The sequence below is a fragment of the Mesoplodon densirostris genome, chromosome 4 (genome assembly GCF_025265405.1).
Source record: "Mesoplodon densirostris isolate mMesDen1 chromosome 4, mMesDen1 primary haplotype, whole genome shotgun sequence".
Lineage (NCBI taxonomy): Eukaryota > Metazoa > Chordata > Mammalia > Artiodactyla > Ziphiidae > Mesoplodon > Mesoplodon densirostris.
In genome coordinates, this window is record NC_082664.1 from 134,158,967 (window position 1) to 134,182,735 (window position 23,769).

The 23,769-nt window shown below is 42.1% G+C and overlaps 1 protein-coding gene across 2 annotated transcripts; it reads right to left on the reverse strand.

The window, feature by feature from the left end:
- Window positions 1-5,232: 5,232 nt before the first annotated feature.
- CCNB2 (cyclin B2) lies at window positions 5,233-23,343 on the reverse strand. Of its 2 annotated transcripts, none has more exons than XM_060097272.1 (9): window positions 23,164-23,343; window positions 20,734-20,862; window positions 20,515-20,628; window positions 15,202-15,336; window positions 14,378-14,536; window positions 12,390-12,626; window positions 10,817-10,957; window positions 6,603-6,713; window positions 5,233-5,511 (listed from the first exon to the last, which is right to left on the reverse strand). In XM_060097272.1, exons 1-9 carry the CDS (start codon window positions 23,185-23,187, stop codon window positions 5,401-5,403), a joined length of 1,161 nt encoding a protein of 386 aa, XP_059953255.1. In that variant the 5' UTR covers window positions 23,188-23,343; the 3' UTR covers window positions 5,233-5,400. The 2 variants fall into 2 exon arrangements, with proteins under 2 accessions (XP_059953255.1, XP_059953254.1); XM_060097271.1 differs by having other exon boundaries at window positions 15,202-15,372.
- Between the last annotated feature and the right edge of the window lie 426 nt (window positions 23,344-23,769).

Here is a 23,769-nt window from a genome sequence, read left to right on the forward strand (position 1 = left end):
CACACACATTCTATCACATGTCATATAGCCTCTGGAAGATTCCACCATCAACTACTGACAATGAAGAATCAAAAAGGCAAATAACATGCTAGTGTTATCATGAGAAGGGTTTTGACCTCATGGACTTCTTAAAGCTGGCCACATTTTAAGGACCACAGAGTGGGTAAGTGCTAATAAATGGAGGATGCTGCATGCAGGGAGAGCACCTGGGTTTTTTTGTTTTGTTTTGTTTTTTTGGCTGCGTTGGGTCTTTGTTGCTGCATGCGGGCTTTCTCTAGTTGCAGCAAGTAGAGGCTACTCTTGGTTGCGGTGCGCAGGCTTCTCATTGCAGTGGCTTTTCTTGTTGCGGAGCACAGGTTCTAGGCATGGGGGCTTCAGTAGTTGTGGCTCACAGGCTGTAGAGTGCAGGCTCAGGAGCTGTGGCGCACAGGCTTAGTTGCTCCACGGCATGTGGGATCTTCCCCGACCAGGGCTCGAGCCTGTGTTCTCTGCATTGGCAGGCGGATTCTTAACCACTGTGCCACCAGGGAAGCCCGAGCACCTGGTTTTCTGAAAACGTTATGCGAAGGGCCATCTCTCCACAGTGCTCAGGCAAGCGAGACTCACCCATGGAGAGGGCAAAGCTGAGCTTTTCCTATGAGCTTGCTCCCCCACCAGCAGGGGTGCAGATCACCCACACCCACCTGATCACACATGACCCATCACCATTATTACCGTCCACCCCATGAAGGCAGAAAGGGGTGAGGAGTGCAGTTTCCTTTTTAAAGGATGTTCCCTCCAAAGCGCACACACCACGTCCACTCATATTCTGCTGGCCAGAACTTAGTCACATGACCTCAGGTGCAAGGGGGGTTGGGAGCTTCTTGCTGGAGACAGTCTCTGCACAGAGCAGCTTGCCCAGGGCTGAGAGCTCCCTCTCAGCCATGGCTCCTTCCAGGCAGAGATGCTCACAAGAACAAGTGAGAGACAACATGGCTGCGCAGCCACAGAACTTAGAGTCTCCAACAGCTCGCTGCAGAGCAGGGCATGTGCACAATCCAAATCCTCTCACTTGTGACTCCTTCTCAACTCCCCCAGACCTGAGTGGAGCTGGGCAGACCTGGGCTGGCCCTACCTCTAGTACAGGTGGTTTTCTGGGCACTTTCATTGGCAAGTGGGGATACAGTCCGGGTTCAGGAGCAGAGCATGCATGGTACATCTCTGGTGGAGAGCCTAACAATTTCACTGAACCCCTCACCTTTGAAGACAAGAACAGGAGCCACTCTGTGTTGTTGCCTCCTTTCCCTCCTTGTTTTGTCTCCTGATGCCTGGCTGGTCTTCACAGTTCCTCCTGAATTTAGGAACTCACTTTTACTCCTCCCAGGTCATCTTGATCCCTTTCCTGTCTACTGTACGGGACCTATGCTGCTAACCAGGCTGTTCTACTCTAAAATCTCCACTTTGCAAATGAGAAGGTGCAGGACAGTTCACTACCTCACCCAAGGTCACACAGCTGTCAACCAGACCACCCACTATTTGAACCCTGATTGACCCAAAGGCCCATGTTTTTAATCTTTGTCTTCAATTCAACAAATATTAAGGAGTTTGACAGTCTAATTGTCAACCTTTAAACTTCCAATATCTTTCTCTCAAAAAGCAAAAACCTAAAAACAGAAGAAAAACCTCACAAATATGACTCAATAGCTATAAATTGGTAAACTCTTTTGATGGGCAAGAGCTATGTCTAACACTTCAGAAAATACTACAAAGCTACAGTAATCAAAACAGCATGGGGCTTCCCTGGTGGCGCAGTGGTTGAGAGTCCGCCTGCCGATGCAGGGAACACAGGTTCGTGCCCCGGTCCGGGAGGATCCCACATGCCGTGGAGCGGCTGGGCCTGTGAGCCATGGCCGCTGAGCCTGCGCATCCGGAGCCTGTGCTCCACAACGGGAGAGGCCACAACAGTGAGAGGCCCACACACCGCAAAAAAAAAAAAACAAAAAAAAAAACAAAAAAAAAAACAGCATGGATTGGCACAAAAACAGATATATGCATCAATGGAACAGAATAAAGAGCCCAGAAATAAACCCACACATCTACGGTCAATTAATCTTCGACAAAGGAGGCAAGAAGGTACAATGGGAAAAAGACAGTCTCTTCAGCAAGTGGTGTTGGGAAAGTTGGACAGCCACATGCAAATCAAGTAAGTTGTAACACACCCTCTCACCATATATAAAAATAAACTCTAAGTGGCTTAAAGACTTAAACATAAGACATGAAACCGTAGAACTCCTAGAAGAGAGAGAACATAAGCAAAACATTCTCTGACATAAATCGTACCAATGTTTTCTTAGGTCAGTCTCCCAAGGCAATAGAACTAAAAGCAAAAATAAACAAATGGGACCTAATCAAACTTACGAGCTTTTGCACAGCAACGGAAACCATTAAAAAAAAGAAAAAGACAACCTACAGAACGGGAGAAAATATTTGCAAATGATGTGACCAACAAGGGCTTAATTTCCAAAATATACAAACACCTCCTACAACTCAACAAAAAAACAGCCCAATCAAAAAATGGGCAGAAGACCTTAATAGACATTCCTCCAAAGAAGATATACAGATGGCCAATAGGCACATGAAAAGATGCTCAACACTGCTAGTTATTAGAGAAATGCAAATCAAAACTATAATGAAGTACCACCTCACACCAGTCAGAATGGCCATCATTAAAAACTCTACAAATAACAAATGCTGGAGAGGGTGTGGAGAAAAGGGAACCCTTCTACACTGTTGGTGGGAATATAAATTGGTGCAGCCACTATGGAAAACAGTATGGAAGTTCCTTAGGAAACTAGAGTTGCCATATGATCCAGCAATCCCACTCCTGTGCATATATCCAGAGAAAACCATAATTCAAAAAGATACATGCACCCATATGTTCATAGCAGCACTGTGGAAACAACCTAAATGTTCATAGACAGATGAGTGGATAAAGAAGATGTGGTACGTATATACAATGGAATACTACTCGGCCATAAAGAACGAAATACTGCCATTTGCAGCAACATGGATGCAACTAGAGATTATCATACTAAGTGAAGTCAGAAAGACAAATACCATATGATATCACTTATATGTGGAATCTAAAATATGACACAAATGAACCTATCTATGAAACAGAAACAGACTCATGGACATAGAGAACAGACTTGTGGTTGCCAAGGCGGAGGGGGTTGGGGAAGGGATGGAGTGGGAGGTTGGGATTAAGCAGATGTAAGCTATTATATATGGAATGGATAGACAAACAAGGTCCTACTGTATAGCACAAAGAACTATATTCAGTATCTTATGATAAACCATAATGGAAAAGAATATTTAAAAAAAGAATGTATATATGTATATCTGAATCACTGCCATACAGAAGAAATTAACACAACATTGTAAATCAACTATACTTCAATAAAATTTAAAAAAACAAAAAAGAATTCTGATGTATCTTTGAATGCCCAGAGTCCATCTCTTCCCAAGACGATCAACCTCCTTAAAATGCCACTAGCATTCAAGCACCTCCAGATACTGTGCTTAACATACTTGAGTACAACACTCTGAGGTAGATGCTCTTAGCCCCATTTTACAGACACAGAAACAAGCACAGAGGTCATACAGCTGCTAAGTAGACTTAAACCCAAGCAAACCAGCTTTAGAGTTTGTGCTCTTCAAATACTGGGGTTACGTCATCTCATTTTCTAATTTCAGTGTTTTTATGATACTATGATTTCTACTTTCACAGCTTATTTCACATTTATAACACGTTAGTTTAGGTGCCTGCTTGGCAGATAAGTATCTTAAAGGTCTTTTTTTTTTTTTTAATGACATCCTCAAAGTATGAATTTCCTGAGTTAGGGTATTTAATATTTAACTAAGCAAAACATGTAATAAAGAAGCTATAAAATGTCTTTGGAATATGCCTGCAAAACCCATCCTTTCTTGATGAGAAGTTGGAGCTCAAGTGTCCCTGGGAAATAACTGCTTTTCAGAGCCAGGAAAGCTCCCTCTCACGCTCTCACTTCGTTACCATTCACACTTGTGACTAAGTTGGTCTAAGGCTGCCATGGGAACAAGCTTCACTAACTCACCAAGGGATATTTATAAGACTTTATACTAGGATTTAACATATAAAGACACCCAGTTCCTCTCCATGCTCGAAACTTAAAGTTTTACTAGTCAGGCAGCCCTGGCCTGCCCAGGCCTCGCTGGAGCCAGGCTCTCCTCCCGGGATGGGGCAGTCACACGCCACAGCCGAGTCAGACAGCCAGGCACCTGGGGACCTCAGTCGCGTAGAAGGCAGCTTTTACCACACTATAGGTTGGGGAAACACTGCATTAAATGAGTTTACTGCAAAGCTTCTCAGCCTTTATAAATCTTACATGAGTTTGCAGTGTTTCCCAAATGTATCTGACTGACTCCTTTCCCTCGAAAAACCAGTTAACTTCTTGTTGAACTAGTAGTTTGGGCAGTCGTTGCTCTAAGAGACTCATTTATTTCATGTTTTTTGTGTGTGTGTTTTTTTTTTTTTAGGTTAGTGGTTGGAGACTGAGAATGCATTCCCTCTTTGATTACATTTAACATTGTTTTCTAATGCCCACCAAAAAAAATAAAATAAACCATAATGTTGGTGTGATGAATTGGGAGATTGGGATTGACATATATACACTAATATGTATAAAATGGATAACTAATAAGAACCTGCTGTATAAAAAAATAAAATTCAAAAATAAAATAAAATAAACCATAATGTAATTAGAACAACAGGAAAAAGCATTCCAAGTTTCACCTTTAACAGGATGTCACAGGCCTGCTTCCTTTTTCCAGCTGTGGCCCCTTAGCACTGCTATTCCTGGTCTCAACCATGCCTTGGAGTGAAACACATTAGGAGGGTTACTCCTGGAAGCCATCAACCTTGTGGGCCAGGTGTTCCTGTATAGGAATCAGAAAATAGTTAACGCAGGTTCTAGAAAGGGAATATCATGGTTATCCTCCCATTTTAAATTTTATATAATGAACCAATCTTTAGGAATGGGTGAGCGTTCATTGAAGCCAAGTTGTAGTTTTCTCCGAGAGTGGTAAGGTCTTTCCCCAAGCCATCAGGGCAATAGTTTACATATTACAATCATAATAGCTCAAAAAGAAGTTAGTCAAACAAGCTTCTATTGATTTCTTCAGTATAGAATACCCAAAGACACACACGTAGGATACCTTAAGAAAATCAATAGCTTTATTTTTCCTCAATATACATTTAGAAAATCAGTCTGAGAAAAGGTTTCATGAAATAGACCAGAGGACTATATATAAAGTCAGGAGTTCCAAATCAGCAAGACAAAGTGCACAGACGAAGCACTCTTCCATGAGGGCCTCGGCAGCCTAGGACCGTCCCAGCAGAGGTGAGGCAAGCTCTTGGATGGTTTTTGAGTTCAGCTGGGGAGTCGTGCTGATCTTCAGGAGTTTGCTGCTGGCATACTTATTCTTGATGGCCTGCAGAAGTCATCTGTGATTAAGCACACATCAGGAGCACCACTGCCCCGCCACCCCCAAACTTACACCTTATGCCTAGTCTAATTTACAAGTATCAAAGGGCCAGACCCACATTCTTCAAAGGGTATGATGATGCCAAATCACTGAAGCCAGCAAGTGCTCTAGGGCATGATGTGTTGTGCTTGACAATTTCCTACCACGCCTAGTGATGGATAAAACCCAGCTGGTAGCACAGGTGATGGTTTGAAGGTCCAAAGAGCAGGCTTTCTCTCATGAGCTCCCAGAGGGATGGGAAGTGGGAGCTGTGTTTATCATACCCAAGTGCCATCAGGACATAACGGATTTGCCAGCACTGGCAGCAGTAACTGGCCATAAAAGTGAGTGGCAACTAGTGCTTAGATCCCAGATGATACTCTCAGGACTGAAAACATGACACTTCCACGGTGTGCTAAATCATGCTGACACTACAAGTAAGGAAGCAAATTAGGCCGTGAGGACACTTGGTACAAATGCCTTGCTCTCTGTCAGGCCCGTGGTGAGCTCTGATATGTGGCATCACACAAGCACAGGATAGCACCCCCTCTCCTCTGGTTTCTCCTCTCAGGTAGGCCACACAGAGACAGACTCTAAGCTCCCAGGATGCTTCCTGAATGGACTGCTTCACCATGCTGGCTGTTCAGGTGCCTCTCAGTCATTGTCCTAAAAGATGCTGGACAAAGGCCCTGAATGATGTCACCCGAATACCCAAGCCTTCCACAGGGCCACTTAAGTTGGACTCCTGCATGCCGGCCAGCCTTCCCTGCTTGCCGTGCGCCCTACCCAGGATGCCGGGTCAAGCATGGATAATACATTGAACAGCTGCTTGGGCCTGGACATAGCGAGCCTGTCTACCTTATTTTAAAGAAAGTCAGTTCTTGGGGTTTGTGAGTATGCTCCATCCCCTGCTGTACTAGAAAAATATAAAGAGTTTGTGCTAAAACAGACTCTCACACATGCCAAAATATTTACATGAAAATGCAAACACACATACATCCTCTCATACCCCAAACCCATAATCCAGTGCTTTGAACAGCTTAGGAAAGAGTACTTACAATGAATTTCGTTAACTTTTCATTTACTTTCACTACATTTTTGGCCATGTGCTGCATGACTTCCAATACTTCATTCTCTGTGTATCCAGTGTAATACTGCTGCTTTAAGTTCTGGAACACAACGCAAAGAGAAGAAGCAAGATAAAGCCTCCATTTCTTTAGGAGAGCACATCTTACACATGCTGACATTACTTACGTAAAAGCTATAAAAAATATTCTTACCTGCTGGAAAGTCAGTCTCAGCCCCAACCACTACCATGGTACCAGCAAAGCAGCCAGTAAATGCAGGATGACTCTGGCTCGGAGCAGGACTAAATTAAGACGTTACATAGCTCTCAGCTAAATCAAATGGCGAGGGTCCCAAATAATGATGTTTTAAAGAAGGTTGTACATGTAAGTAGGGTACTCCAAGTAACAAAGCTTTCATGCTTGCCTCTGTCACCACACTGAAAGGGGAAGGAAAGTGGGACAGAGTATAAACAAACCCAACAAAGGGTTTACAGAGATCTGGGTCTAACACATCTCAGTCCCTTCGTTAAAGCCCTGCCTGGCAGTGGCTGGTAGGAAGCTCGAGAGCACAGATATCTGTATTGTCGGTCAGGGAAAGGGGTTCAGGATTAAGAAATAAACTGGCCCATAAGCAGCAATCTAAGCTACCGAGCCCAGAAGAACGAAGACCTCCCAGCAGCACTCTCCTGTTGGGCCCTGTGTAGTGAAGCACTAGAGAACACAGCACTCAGAGAAGCATCTACACCCGGCCTCGTGGCCCAGCCTCCCAGAGACCGAAAGTCAAGCAAAAGGACAGCTGTTGATTGATAACATGACTTATTTTGTATGAAGATATGTAACCTGACTTTATTTCAGATTTGTGATAAAATCCTAAAAGCTAAAACACACCCCTTTCATATGCATAATATAATTGGGAAAATAAACCACGATATAACCTTAATCCTAAAATAGTTTAAAGGAAAAAAGAACTAAGCAGGAGTGAATCCTGATGTAATGCACAACCACTGGTATTTTGAAATCAATTGCCAGGAAACAGGGAGGCCTATAGTTAATAGTTTTAGAGCCAAGGAAGCACTTCTTAGAGTAATTTGGCTAAAATAAGCCATTGGTACCAAGAGCATGTGCCATAGATGTTACCAGTGGCTTTTTTGCCTTCAATTTTTATATCAAAAATTTTCAAATCTATAGAAAAACTGAAAGAATAAGATAATGAACATCTGTATATTCTTTGTGCAGATTCATCAATTCTTAATATTTTGCCACTTTTTCTCTCCTCCTCTTTCTCTTTCTCTCTCTCACTCATGGTGTCTGCAACTCGCTTTCAAATGGTTCAACAAAAGTTGTGTGTGATTTTTGAAGCCATCAAACATCTGGACCATTTGAAAGTGAGTTGCAGACGCCATGACACATCACTTCTAAATGTTTCAGAAGCATCTCCTAAAAAGTATTTTCCTCCCTAGCTACAATACCTTTATCGCATAAGAAACATCAACAGTTCCATAGTATCATCTAAAATATAGTCAATATTCAAATTTCTCCAATTGTTGCAAAAATATCTTTTATAGATTTTTCTTTTTATATCCAGGGTCCAATCAAGGTACAGACAGTGCATTTGGTTGTTGTTGTCTTTAGTCTTTAAAACTCCCATTTTCTTGGCTTTAAATGACATTGATTTTTTTGAAGCATCCAGGTCACTTACTTTGAGAACGTCCCATTCTGGATTTGTCTGTGTTTCATGATGACTGGATTCACGTCCAACATTTTGGACATGAATTCTATTTAGGCGATAATGCATACTTCCTATTACACCAGAAGGTAGGTAAAGTCAGGTAGTCTCACCACTGGTGATACCAAGCTCAATCACTGGGTTAAGGTAGTAACTGCCAGACCTCTCCATCACAAAGGTACAGTTTTTCTTCAGAAATACTACACATCTGTGGGGTGATATATATATATATATATATATATATATATATATATATATATATATATATATATTTTTTTTTTTTTTTTTTTTTTTTTTTTTTTTTTGCGGTATTGGGCCTCTCACTGCTGTGGCCTTTCCTGTTGCAGAGCACGGGCTCCGATGCACAGGCTCAGCGGCCATGGCTCACGGGCCCAGCCACTCCGCGGCATGTGGGATCTTCCCGGACCGGGGCACGAACCCGTGTCCCCTGCATCGGCAGGCGGACTCTCAACCACTGCGCCACCAGGGAAGCCCTGTGGGGTGATATTTTGAGAACAATGTGAATCTTGTTTGCCCAAGTTATTTTACTTAATGCTATAAGCATCAATTGATGATCCTTGCTTGAATCAATTATTACACTAGGGGTTTAAAAATGGCGGATTTCTATCTCTACCACTGTTTCTACTTTAATTAGCTGGCATTCCACTGATTTTTTTTTAAGTCCCTCCCTCCCTCCCTTCCTTCCTTCCTTTCTTTTTTATCATTATGGGCTCATGCATTTTTTAATGCATTATAATCTACTACTGTCACAATTCTTTTTAATGCTCAACTTTAGTCAGAAGGAGCCCTTTCAAGCCAGTTTCTATGTCCTTTTGATGTGACCCCATTGATCTTTGAGAAGTTGCTTGCTACCTGTTACAAATTGATCTAGGCTCATCTTGTACTTCCCCTGCCACAGCCCTGAAATCAGCTATTTCTTGAAGGAGCCCTAGTTCCAAGTGTGTCATGGCACTGAGTATGCAAGATGTGAGCACTAGGTATCTTCATTGCTACTGGGTTGTCATTGTTTCTGGGCCTTTCATTATGAATTTATTGATATTTCTAAAACAGACTTAATATTATTATTATTATATATTATATATTATACCTTTGTTTTTAATTGTTAACAATATTTTATCTTCTTACAGTGAAATTTTAGTCCTTAATAACACGAATCTTTGCTTTATCCTACAATAAAAATAGTTCCAGAATTATAATAACAGACTACTATTAACCTAGAAACAGATTAGTAAACCTCCTAAGTAAACTATTAAGTATGTTACCTTTTTTGGTCCTTTGTTTTATTTAATTTCACATCCCACTAAAAATGCACAGTCGGAGTGCTGTGTTCAAAAGTTACGGGAATTAATTCTTCCCTCTGGTTTGTTATCACTTTAAATATATAGTGACATTGTTTTTGCTTAATTCCAGTTTCGGGTTTGCATAGAACATTCATATTGCTCAAAAGTCAAAAAAGTTACATTACACTGTATACAAGTTAATAAAAAATTACAACCAGAAGTTCTGCTCCTATCCTCAACCTTCTACCCTGATACCCACCCTGAGGTATCCATCTTCATTAGTTTCTGGTCTATTCTTCTTGTATTTTTTGAAAAATTAGCAAATACATAAGCACAGATACATATCCTCTCTTACTCCCATTCTTTCTTACATAAAATATAAACTCTACATACTGTGTAGAGGAAAAGGTCCACCACAATGCCCTGGCATTCTTACACATATCAACCACATAGGCCACGCAGACAAAGGCCTGAACCACATTGATCTGTCTTGGCAAAGTGCTTTGTGATCCTCCTGGAACATGATGGGGTAGCAGGCGAGGGGGTCGCCTCCAAGCCATCTCCCACTCACTTCCCTATCTCTTCTGGGTAGGAGGCTGTAATGAGACCACTCCTTATCACCTCCTGGGCTCTGCTGGGGTGTTTGCTCTGCTGCTTGCGGGCTACAGATACAGACTCTAAAACTGCTTAGTGGCAGTGCAGAATGGGCCCATCCACAGAAGCGATTCTCTGACTCGCATTGCAGCCAGTGGCCTCTTTTGTTTCACTGTTATCCTTTTTGGTGTGTGAAACAAGAACCCAGGCAGGAGCTGACATCCTTGGCTAATTGTATGAACCTCGAAGTGGCTCATTTCATCTTTACCGGGTAAACCAGGTCAGGCCTTGGCCCTGTTTTGTCTTATGCGCTTGACAACTTGCTTGTTTCACTTAACAAAATATCCCAGACATCTTAGCGTATCAGTTCTTAGTGGCCTTCCTCATTCTTTACGACTCTGTAATATGTTTGCGTACCATTGTGTTGTCACCTAGGTTACGCCTGCATCATTCCAAGCAGCTCTTTTAAGCCTGTGGCCTTTTAGCAACTGCTTCAAGGATAGTGTGTGACAAATGCTAACGCCTTTCATGTCTAGAGGCCCTAAAATACAGCTAATTAATTTCTTCTTAAATTCAATACTTACCCATTTTCCGTGGCCTAGAACCTTCTGGGACAGGCAGGAAGCGGCTGCTGCCACTTTAGAAGGGTGATAGTGCACCATGTCGTAGTCAATGAGAGTCAGTTCCATCAAGTATTTGGCTAAAGTGTGCTGTTCAACATCGACCTATGAATGAACAGATGGTAAGAAGCATGGCTGTTATGACTCTCTTGCAAAATTCTGGGTGAAGATCTAGGAACTCAAATCCACTTAATTAACTTTTCCTTCCCAGGCACTGCTCTATTCCACAGTATGTTACAAACACAGAACATGAAGTCTTTTAAGAACTGATAAGTTCCCATATCTCTTCCCTCTTGCATCTAGAGATATGGGAACATATGTATATGTATAACTGATTCACTTTGTTATAAAGCAGAAACTAACACACCATTGTAAAGCAATTATGCTCCAATAAAGATGTAAAAAAACCCAAAAAAAACAAACAAAAAAAACAATACCAGGTGAAGAGAAAGAGACACATGAGGAGAAGACCATGTGAAAAGGCCCAGGGCAAGCTACAAGCCAAAGAAAGAGGCCTAGAACAGATCCTTCTTTCACAGCCCTCAAAAGGAACCAGCCCTGCCAAGACCTTGATTTCAGATTTTAGCCTCCAGAACTGAGAAACAATACATTTCTATTGTAAGCCACCCAGTTTGGGGTACTGTGTTATGGCAGCCCTAGGAAACGAATTCATATGTCAATGTTCAGCTCCTTAACTCTTTTCCCTTAAGAAATAGAGCTCAACTATTTACAATTACCAAGACATGGAAACAACCTAAATGTCCATCAACAGATGAATGGATAAAGAAGATGTGGTACATATATACAATGGAATATTACTCGGCCATAAAAAAGAATGAAATAATGCGATTTGCAGCTACATGGATGGACCTAGAGATTATCACACTAAGCAAAGTAAGTCAGAAAGAGAAAGACAAATACCATATGATACCAGTTATATGTGGAATCTAAAATGTGACACAAATGAACTTATCTATGAAACAGAAACAGACTCACAGACATAGAGTAGAGACTTGTGGTTGCCAAAGGGGAGGGGGAGGGGGGAGGGAAGTATTGGGAGTTTGAGACTAGCAGATGCAAATTATTACATGTAGAATGATAAACAACAAGGTCCTACTGTATAGCACAGGGAACTATATTCAATATCCTGTAATAAATCATCATGGAAAAGAATATGAAAAAGAATATATATGTATGTATAACTGAGTCACTTTGCTGTACACCAGAAACTAACACACTGTAAATAAACTATACTTCAATTTTTAAAAATAATTTAAAAAAAAGAAATAGAGCTCAAAAAAAAAGGTCACTTTGCTGTATAGCAGTATTTAACACAACATTGTAACTCAACTTTACTTCAATAAAAAAATAAATTAAAAAAATAAAACTCAAAAAAGAAAAAGAACTGATAAGTGTTAGGACTTATCTAAAAGATGCATCCTATAAATTCATAAGTTTTCCTTTAATTGGGTCAGTTTTTCTGGGATGAGACAACAAACAGCAAAATAAAGTCTCCTACAGAATTGGAGGCACTTACCTCTCCGGCTTTTGATGCCCGTCTTAAGAAATGTAGTGGTAAAGGTCGACCCAACTCAAATTTCAGTTCTTTCAAAATTAGAGTTTCCATTTCTCGAATTTGAGAACTGGTGTAAGCATTGTCTGTGATGTAAACGAAGTCTTCAATATTTGGAGAAAACATCTCCTCATACTTGGAAGCCAAGAGCAGAGCTGTAATCCCAACCAGTTGAAGCTTCTTACGAGAGACTGGCTGAACCTAATTGAAGAAGAGTGTGTCAAAAGTCTTAACTAACAAGAGGATGGGGGCTCTGGGTGGAAGAAAGTAAGAGGAAACCAAGTCCTGAAGAAGTGCACTTTGTCTCTGCTCACACCCCTCTTAAGGGCACAGGAAGCTGAGTGTTGATCACAGGCACCACCATGGCTCGCAGAAGCTGTCTATCATGGAGTGCTTGCTATGTGCCAGGCACAGTGCTAAGATTCAAACAATCATCTCATCGAATCCTCACAAAAAACCTAGGAAGTACATATTTTTTACCCCACTTAGAAATAGATGGACTGAGAAAAGATGCAGACATCAGCCCAAGATCAGTCAATTGCTGACTGACAACCAAGCTCCCAGGCACTGCTCCACCCCCATCATCCTGGCTTGAGTGTCTGGGGAAGCCCCAATATGGCACTCAGCATGGTCTGAATCAGGATGAGGTCAAGCAAAAAAGCAGGAATTTAATGGATGACTAGGGTTGAGAAAGTGCCTTAAGTGTCTCCTTAATCCTCACCAAAAGTATACTCATTATTTAGCCTGAAGAACCTTCCAAAGATGCTTCAGGGTCAGAGAAAATCTCAGCCTAGAGGATAAGTGTTTCCCTTAACTTTCTTTTCTTTTTAAACTAGGAGTCTGTGTTTTTTGCTTCAACTCTCAATATTGAAAATCTACCAAAAATATGACAGTGCTTTCCTATCCAGTGAGGACTGTATAATAAAAACCACTGACTCGGGCTTCCCTGGTGGTGCAGTGGTTGAGAGTCTGCCTGCCGATGCAGGGGATACAGGTTCGTGCCCCAGTCCGGGAAGATCCCACATGCCACGAAGCGGCTAGGCCCGTGAGCCATGGCCGCTGAGCCTGCACATCCGGAGCCTGTGCTCCGCAACAGGAGAGGCCACAACAGTGAGAGGCCAGTGTACCGCAAAAAAAAAAAAAAAAAAAAAACAAAAAACAAGAAAACCAATGACTCTATGATTATTTAGCATTTTGCAGTATCTCAGGGTCAGTCTTATCAACACAATTATTACTGTATGGTTTGGGCTTGACCTACACCTATATTATAAATGTTGACTTTAAATAAATAAAGCCTTATCTGAAGGGCTACCCATTTGGTAGACAACGCACCAGTGGTTAATGTCTGGCATTTCTTCCAACTGCTCAGTGTTCTTACATTACCAATTGAGAAATATTTTGATGATCACTACGCTTCTCGGCTTAATTTCTTACCTCCCTCTTTACTTTAGACCTCACACTGAGTACACTCCCCACACATACCTCCAACCCCTTGTAAAAAGTCTGCCTCCTGATTCTTCTACACTGATTCAATGCCACAGCCAGCTGGAAACTGTTAAGTCCTCTAGCCAAACTCCTCATTTTTCAGATGAGGAAGCTTAACACCAAAGAGTACTGAACTATGGAAACTGTGCGAGTGGGCCTGGAGAACCAGCCTCCAAAGGCACCACAGGCTTCAGATGGACTTTCAGACCATCTGATGGTTTATCTCCTCCAATGAATGATTGCAGCAAGGCAGCACCTCCCCTGAGCACTTTTCAGCAGGCTGACCTAACAGAAATGCCCAGCATTGGTCAGCATCACCAGAGGTTTGACACACTTGGACTACTTCCTTTTCTAGCACTTGAAGTTCTTTGGCATCTCATAAATTGGCTTTTGTTTTTTTCTTCAGAGGCACCACACCTTGGCAGTGCATAAATGCAAAGTTCACTGAGCTGCACGAAGTGCCTTACCTGTAAAAATCGGTCCATGATGGCGACGCACATGTACAGAGTTTCCTGCAGCAGCCTAAACTTGGAGTGGACTTGCACCAGCCAATCCACCAGGATGGCACGCATGCGTCCGTTTATATCTCTTCCATCTAAAAAATGTGGATTTATGGATTGTAGAACCTGTTGGTGGAATTAAAAGTTTAAAAAGCTGACCTCGATAAACAACAAGGTCCTAGTGTATAGCACAAGGAACTATATTCAATATCCTGTGATAAACCATAGTGTAAAAGAATATCAAAAAGAATACATATATCTATAACTGAGTCACTTTGCTATACAGCAGTAATTAACACAACATTGTAATTCAACTATACTTCAATGAAAAATAAATTTTAGGGACTTCCCTGGCGGCGCAGTGGCTAAGAATCCACCTCCCAATGCATGGGACACAGGTTTGAGCCCTGGTCCAGAAAGATCCCACATGCAGCGGAGCAACTAAGCCCGTGCGCCACAACTACTGAGCCTGTGCTCTAGAGCCCGTGAGCCACAACTACTGAGCCCGCATGCGACAACTACTGAAGCCCGCATACCTAGAGCCCGTGCTCCGCAACAAGAGAAGCCACTGCAATGAGAAGCCCGCACACCGCAACAAAGAGTAGCCCCCGCTTGCTGCAACTAGAGAAAGCCCGCGCACAGCAGGCCCAATGCAGCCAAAAATAAATAAATTAATTAAATTAAATAAATTTTAAAAAATAAGTTAAAAAAAAAAAGTTGAACTCATTTCCTTCTCAGCTATGTGGTAAATTCAACACTGCTGTACAACCAAAACACAAAGGCCCACTCACCTCAAGCTGCCTTAGATACTGGTAGATATCCTTAACATAGTCGCTGCAGAGCTGAGGGTTCTCCCAGTCTTCAGTATCAATATCCTCAATTTTGCAGAGCAAGGCATCAGAGAAAGCTTGGCAGAGGTTCTCTTCCTTTATGGAGATATCCACAGGTGTGGGAGAGGGACCCTACACCCACAAATGAAAGTGCATGTATCCCTACCTTAGGAGTAGCCTTGATAACAAATACAAGCAGGGCCAACTGGTTTAAAAGTATCATAAGCATTTTTATAAATGATAAAGCCAAAACAAATACATTTCAGAGTAAGAGGTGAATAATTCAAGATGTAGGGGATGAAGTTTTTGGAGATATACTCTGTTTAAAAACACTCTAGGGGGTGGGAGGGAGGGAGATGCAAGAGGGAGGAGATATGGGGATATATGTATATGTATAACTGATTCACTTTGTTATAAAGCAGAAACTAACACACCATTGTAAAGCAATTATGCTCCAATAAAAATGTTAAAAAAAAAAAAAAAAGAAACACTCTAGGGGACTTCCCTGGTGGCGCAGTGGTTAAGACTCCACGCTCCCAGTGCAGGGGGCCCGGGTTTGCTTCTCTCCAGCCTCCTGGCCAGGTCTCCCTCACCTCAAGCAGTCTCCCTCTTCCCAGAAGCCTCTTGTCCCTGTATCCACATGGATAATTCCCTCACCTTCTTCAAGTTTTGCTTAAGTGTTATCTTCTCAATTAGGTCTGTCCTATTTAAAATTACCATCTGCCTTCTATTCCCCCCACACATATGTTTCATCTCTTTTACTGTGTTTTTCCCCAAAGAATAGATAACCTCCTAATATACTATAGAGTTTATTTATATATGATGTGTATTATTTTCTGTCTACCTCTACCAGAATGTAAACTTTATAACCTTACATTTATTCAAACTGATTTTGTCCACTAAGGTATCTCAAATACCTATGTCATCCCTGACACAGTAAATATTTATTGAGTGAAAGAAAGTTAGACACCTGGGTTCAGAGATTCCTAGAGCTGATAGTTCACTTTAGCAGTAGCCTCTTGTGCAAGTGTAATGTTTTCTTCTCATGAACCAATTTATTCTAAATTGAGAAATTGGCAACAAAAAAGCAGGAAAGCACATTGCAGCCTATGAATAAAACAGAAGGAGGAAGCAAAGACTGAGCAAGTATACACCCAGTATTTTATTTTCTTATGTTGACTGGGTGATTATTTATAAAAATCACACAAATTAAAATTTTATGAAGTTAAAACAAGCATTTAGTAATGAAGCATAAACAATTACTTTTTTAAAGAATAAGAGGTACTTCTCAAAGTATAGCCTAGGACTGCAAGGCTATAAGAATATGTATTAAAGTAATAAAATACAGAAGGAAAGAGAAAGCAGTATAATAAACAATTTTAATTTACATTAAAGCTCAATGATTATAGTTTCCAGTCTTAGAGAAGAAGAAAACAGTAACAATATATATATCTATATATATATATATATTGATAGCAATTCAAAACGTGCCCTTCCCTCTTAAACCAAAGGTCTTAAACTGAGGAAGGGCTAGGTGAGCGAGAGGTATACAGGTATACCTCATCTATTCAAGAATTTAAGAACCGTTAGAAGGAATAAGAAGAGCTACTCGGGGTACCAGGGAGAAACCTAGTGAGGTTACCAGAGACGGTAGGACCTCAAGGAAAATGAGTAGGCAAAGGTACACAAGCACAAAATCCCAGGGGAAGCCAAGAAATAAAGGCAAGCCTGGGGGCTTCCCTGGTGGCGCAGTGGTTGAGAATCTGCCTGCTAATGCAGGGGACACGGGTTCGAGCCCTGGTCTGGGAAGATCCCACATGCCACGGAGCAACTGGGCCCGCGAGCCACAACTACTGAGCCTGCGCATCTGGAGCCTGTGCTCCGCAACAAGAGAGGCCGCGATAGTGGGAGGCCCGCGCACCGTGATGAAGAGTGTCCCCCGCTTGCCACAACTAGAGAAAGCCCTTGCACAGAAACGAAGACCCAACACAGCAAAAATAAATAAATTAATTAATAAACTCCTACCCCCAACAACAAAAAAAGTGACATCTTTAAAAAAAAAAAAAGGCAAGTGTGGGAACTGCATGCTGATTTGGGAACTGCATGCTGATTTGGAACTGCATGCTGATTTGGGACGGCAGAAGGTAGTACGTGAGGTGACAGAAATGGGCTGGGAAGGTAAGCAAAACTTAGCTAAAGAGTTTAGATTTTATTTGAATGTAAGTGAACCCACTGAAGAAACTAAGCAAGAGTGATTAGAATCAGATGTAGCTTCAGTTTAAGGTTACCTTTTTTAAGGATAAGCATCATCACTCTCCCCAGGGAGGGCAATCAGTACCAGGAAGCCTAAGAAGGCAGAGGTTATCTTCATGTGCTTCAGACTGCCTTAGCAGCTTGAAATGTTTACCTGTGTCTACTCAGAAGTATATCTGAGTTTAGCCATATCCAAGGCCACCAGGATGAGACAATGATAATTGCTCTGGACCTTAATTTAGAATTTCTTGAAAGCGTTCCTTTTGGACTCCAACATAATCTAATTATTCTAAAATCCTTTCTAAGATCCCGCTTCCCTGTACAGATTATAGCCTAAGCCCTGTGGGCCAACTGTGCAATCCTGTCCAGAGTCTGCTGCATGCAAAGGTAAAAAAATGCATCAGCTAGTTACCCATCACAAAAGTGGTTCTAGAACAAAAACCTTCAAATTAGATTAATGAATGAGTCCTGTGGGTTGTCAGAGACAACTGAAAAGTAGTAATAGAAACAATAAAGCTGTGAGATTTTGCTGAACTTGAGAAGCTGCTCTTTGGTAAAGGATGGGTGGACTGTGAGTAAAGGCTACTGAAGTTCTCCTAGCACCAACATTTAATGAGTCGGGTCTGTTAAGAGAACGGATTAATATGAATATGCAAATATATAGGTATTTACACAAGTTTTGGTAAAACACAAAATTCCTTTATTTACTAAATTTATAATAGATAAACAATGTCAATTAAGTGCAATAAGGAAGGACTCCAAGAAAAACTGTTGATTCCAATCAGACAGTTCATGATTTATAGTAATGACTGTGTACACGTGTGTACAAAAGCATATTCAGTTGCGGAAAGGCAAAATCAGTTACCATGATTAGCTTTAGGGAATGCAGTGGAGTGGAATTTTGGGGGTAGGGAGAATAGTTAAAATGAACTGACCCTTTATTCTATGTACTCTACTATTTCTGTATTGTCTTGCTTATTTATGCATATGTTTCTTGTATCATTAAAAATAAAAGGCACTCTATTTTTTTTTAAATATGAATAATTGTGCTCATTTTCTTTTATATATAGTTTTTGTTTTAGGGAAAGTTAGGCCATAAAAGATTCTTATAGTTGAATAATGACTATCACCAAATTTAGTGTTTCAATCAAATCTGTAAATCTAAAACCTCATCAGAATTTCTAGCTGCCACTCCGCAGTACATCTCCTAAGCTTGCATCTACCTCTGCTACAGGGTATTATAGTGCATGCTTTCACTCTGACATTCTCGACTTGACTGGGAGCTTCCTGGGGACAGAGTCAGTGGTTCACTCACCTTGTTTCCCCAGTACCCACCAAACAAGAGGGTAGTAAAAAACCTTCCTTCCTTCAAACTACTCAGTTTGCCAAAGCCTCATGAGTCAGCAAAAAACAGTTTTCTCCAAAAATTGCATAATAAGCTTCTGCAAATACCTGTGAATGGCTGGAGCCCTCTCCTTCAGATATTGCTGGCCTATTTCCAAATGCATTTCCCAATGGCTGTCTCTCTGTTACCTCAACAAATCTAAAGCCAAATGAGATACCCTCCCCAAAGCTACCTCAATCTCAAGAATTTCCTATATTTCATTAATTCATTCCATAAATGGTTCATTAAATACTCAAGTGCTTAAGCTTCTCACTCCTCCACTCCAAGCAACATAGCCAAATAATTCCTTCTGAATACAGGATGATGTCCCTGAAAGGAGTTCTGGTACATCCCAACACATCTGAGGTTGTTTCTTAGCACCCGTATAGATACTGGTATGTGGATGTCCACTTAGGGGAGATATGGGCTCGTTCAAGACACCCATCAGCCCTTGCTTAGAAAACTGCAGTACCTCCTAATTAACGTCCCTTCCATGGCCACCCTACACTGCTTTCATCAGGTCTCTCCTCCTCAAAACATTCCACAGCTTCCTCACTGCCTAATGGGATAAAATCCAAATTCCAAGGCCTTCAAATCCAGCTGCAACCTTCTTCCCAACTTTTTTCCTGTTTCCTCACACAAACCATCTGACCCAATTTAGACTTGCTGACTCTTTGCCCCAAAGGACATAATTTATAGGCCTATCCCCTTTTTGGTGCCTTGATTCCTATTGCTGCTTTGTTCCCCCAAAAGGTGCCCCTTCCTATCAGCTTCTTCCTGTCCTTAAAAATTCCACTTCTTCCAGGAAGTTTCCCCAGACCATTCCATCCCTCAAGATTCTCTCCCTCCTCTAGATGCACCTTGCATTCAGTCATCCATTGCCCATGGGCACCTAGCAGCATGCCCTCGGATTATATATTTAATTTTCAGGTACAGATGCCCCTTCTGGATAAGTCTCCTCAAGGCAAGATGTCTCTTTATCAGCCTTAACACAATTGGATGTGTATAGTAAGTACTCACCTGTTTCTCAAATATATTCAATGGTTTTTTTTTTTTAATTTCAAACATACAATAATATATAAATATTTTGAGCTAGAAAGTGTGAAGTGGTCACTGTTGTATTCTCAGCTCCTACAACAGTGCTTGCTTCATTGTAATTATATGAATGTGTATAATCTATGAATGAGAGCACACATGAACTAGAACATGGTGGAAGATGAACAGGCCAGTGGGTCCATTAGCGTTCTAACTTCAGTTGAGCTAACCAGTCACAATCTACAATCTATCAACACAGAATTTTGGCATTACTTTGTTCTTCCATGAGTGAAGGTCTCAGAATTGTAAGCTTCCATCATCTTCATGGGCAAGTCCATTCCTATAGTGAGTTATTTTAATAAAACCTACCAAATTTTCCTCTGAGATCACTAAATTTATTTGGGTATTAAGGTATTTAACTTTGTTATTCAAGGTCATAATACTATATTAAGGTACCATCACTGAAAAGATGTGTATGTTCATTTTCTACACTGTTGTTTTAAAGTAGAGCTCTAGCTATCACTGACAGTAAAGGTACCCTTACACCCTAGCCCCAAACAGCCTACTTCATTAAGTATGTTTGTAAATTCAGAACTTCCTACCTTTGGAGCCAACACTTCCATCTGCACTGGTTTCACAGAAGCAGTAGGTTTCAGGTGCTTGTTGACATTTGTTGTTTTGGTGGGTGGAACAGGTACTTTAGTGTTCTGAGCTTTCTAAAAGGGAAAAGAAACGTGAGTAGGGCAAGATGGCCAGTGTCGCCCCTCAGTGCTCTACAGAATCAGCCTAGGGTGTGCAGGTACAGTTCTCACAGTTGTTACCTTAGTTACTTGTGTGGCTCTGATTGTAACTCGATTTCCAATTTCTTCTAAAACTGCCCGCCTGATAGTCACATGGCTTTTAGGTTTAGGATTAACTTCTGTGTCAATATTCTCCAGACTGGTGGACACCTAAAAAAAAAAAAAAGGAAAAAAATTACTTAAGAGTTGAGATCATTTACAATACTTCGCTAGTGTCAGAATTGATTCAGGAAAGGTGAATATGCTCTCATCTATCTGCAAGAGGGAAAGGTACATTTTAGGAAGTCTAAAAATGCTATTTGTGATTTATAACCTGACTCTATATTAGGCAAATCACTCATCCACCTTATCTATTTTTTAAAAATCCCACTAAGAGCTTCCCAGATAAGTGATCATTTCTCATATGGTACCCACATCATTTGTCAGAGATCCCTGGATATTAATGGCATCTATTTAAAAAACTTCCTTGACAGAGAAGAGTAACAAGTGCAATTAAGACACAATACTAAAAAGCTGTTTTGGGCTTCCCGGGTGGCACAGTGGTTAAGAATCCACCTGCCAATGCAGGGGACATGGGTCCGAGCCCTGGTCCGGGAAGATCCCACATGCCGCGGAGCAACTAAGCCCATGCGCCACAACTACCGAGCCTGCGCTCTAGAGCCCGCGAGCCACAACTACAAAAGCCTGCGCGCCTAGAGCCCGCGAGCCACAACTACAAAAGCCTGAGCGCCTAGAGCCCGGACGCGGGTTCGTGCCCCGGTCCCGGAAGATCCCACATGCCTAGGAGCGTCTGGGTCCGTGAGCCATGGCCGCTGAGCCTGCACGTCCAGAGCCTGTGCTCCGCAATGGGAGGGGCCACAACAGTGAGAGGCCCGCGTACCGCAAAAAAAAAAAACAAAAAAAACCCCAGATGTTTAAAACCTAAACTAGCTTTGATTCTTATGCCATGCTAGAAATAAGAAGTACTCAGGTAGACAAGATCTTTAGAGATACAGCTTTTTAGCCATGAGGGTGCCATAGCAGGTACTCTCTATTTTATTAGGGATATTTAGAAAGAAAATAGTTTTCGTGGGTAAAATAGTTTTATCTCAAATTGAAAGTTTGAATTGTATGAAATAAAAATTGTTAGTTGACCTTAACCTGCTTTAGACAGAATGTCCTTAGAAACAAAACTTGTTAGTAAAAACAATTCACACAAAACAGTTTATTTTATTATATGTGATAAACATTTCATGAGAAAAAACAGCCTGTACTATCCCTGAGAACTGGGGGGTCTTAATCTTAAAAAATTTCCCAACAGGGGGTTTGAATGGACCTACCAGGATAGACAGAGGGTCAGGGAAAAACTCAAGCCTTACCTGAATAGACAGAATTTGACTATGAGAGCACCTGATGGGATAGATTAGACAAGAATTACTTATCAATTTGACTCAGATTCATAAAAGGGTTATAGTTAAATACCGAGTGTATTCAACGTATTATTATTAGGATTCTCAAAAGCCACACTGTTCAATTTTTCCAGCAGTTCCTGAGATTTTTAAAAAGTGTTTCAAAGTTCAGTTCTTATGGGTTGAAGCCTGGTAATCTAAATTAAGCCATCTGGAACGGGAAATCCCCAGCTTTTAACAAACCTACAGCCAGGAGAATGGAGCTCAGGTGTGTCAGTGCCCTCTATTTTTCAGCAAAGAAAAAAGTAGATCCAGGTACAATTCAAACCCACAGAAAAAAATCCAAAATACCATTAACACTTTATTTTTCGCAAAGACGAAATAAATGAATTTGGACCCTTCTCTCAGTCTGCCATATCACTGCAAATTATATGCAAAACCTCTATTGCACTTGAGTAAAGAAATTACTTTTTTAAAGGGACAAACCCATACATTAGTGAACTTAGCCTTGTAACACTTCGTGTGCAGAAATAAATAGGAAACTATTAAAAGAGAAATGTAAAAACATCTGAAAAACAGCCACAGCTGTTGCTTGATCAAACATTAGAACACTTCACAGACTGCGGAATTTCTTCAGTCTTTCTCCCCATCCTCACCACAGATCCCTTAGCTGGCAAGGAGTTTGAGAAGAGAGGAAGGAAACCCCAAGAAGCTGTAACTCTAACAACAAAGCGCCCTCGGGGATCGCTCGCCACGTCCTAGGCCCAGTGCTCCGGGGGCTCACTTGACAACTGCCACCCCCGAGGCCCTTTCCCACACTTCCCCCACCCCAGCGCAGGGACGGCCAGGCCAGGAGCCGGGACCCGGAGGAGCGGAAGCGAGGCGGGGAGACGCCGGCCGGAGCGGAGAGGACAGGCCGCAGGGCCCGGGCCTCCCGCAAGGGGAAAGCGGCGCAGGTTGGGACGAAGAAGCTCGGAGCGGAGGAGAGAGAGAAGCGAGAGGCGGCTGAGGGCGCTGCGCGGCCGGGGCCCAGGCCTGCGCTGGGGGTCGCCGGCCCACTCACCGTCGGGCGTCGGAACAGCGCCATGAGGAACGGGACAGGCAAGAGTGGCAGCCCGGCTCAGGGAGGGACGCGGACTGGAAACGGAGAGCACTAGCTTCCCTAGCGCCGTTAGGACTACCCTACGAGCCCGCACCGCTGGGAATCTTCGTGAAGTCGCCTAGTTCCAGGATTCAAATACCGCACCGCTCGCGCCCCCATTGGGCGGCCCTACGTACGGCGCCCTCTTCCCATTGGCTAAGTAGGAGACATTCCCGTAGGCTGATTGGCTGACTTTTCCAGACCCGTTTGGTTGTCATAACAACCGGTTTTTTTTCCTGCCTACTGTCTTTTAAAAAATCTCGGCCCTAAAATAAGCAAAAATGAAATGCCTTGCTGGGAAAGCAGACGTAGGACGCCTTGTCTGAATTTTGACGAGGATGTCAACGGATGTCTACGGATTACGGATGTCTACGTTTGTACTGGGTGAGCGGAAGTTGGTACTAAGGAACACCCTGTAAATGCCGTTTTGACCTTTATTTCTCTTCCGGAAAATTTGCGTTCAAGTTTAGGTAGGGTTGGCCTGCCTGGGTCGGGGAACAGGCGCCTCTGGTTGGTTTAGGGCTGCGC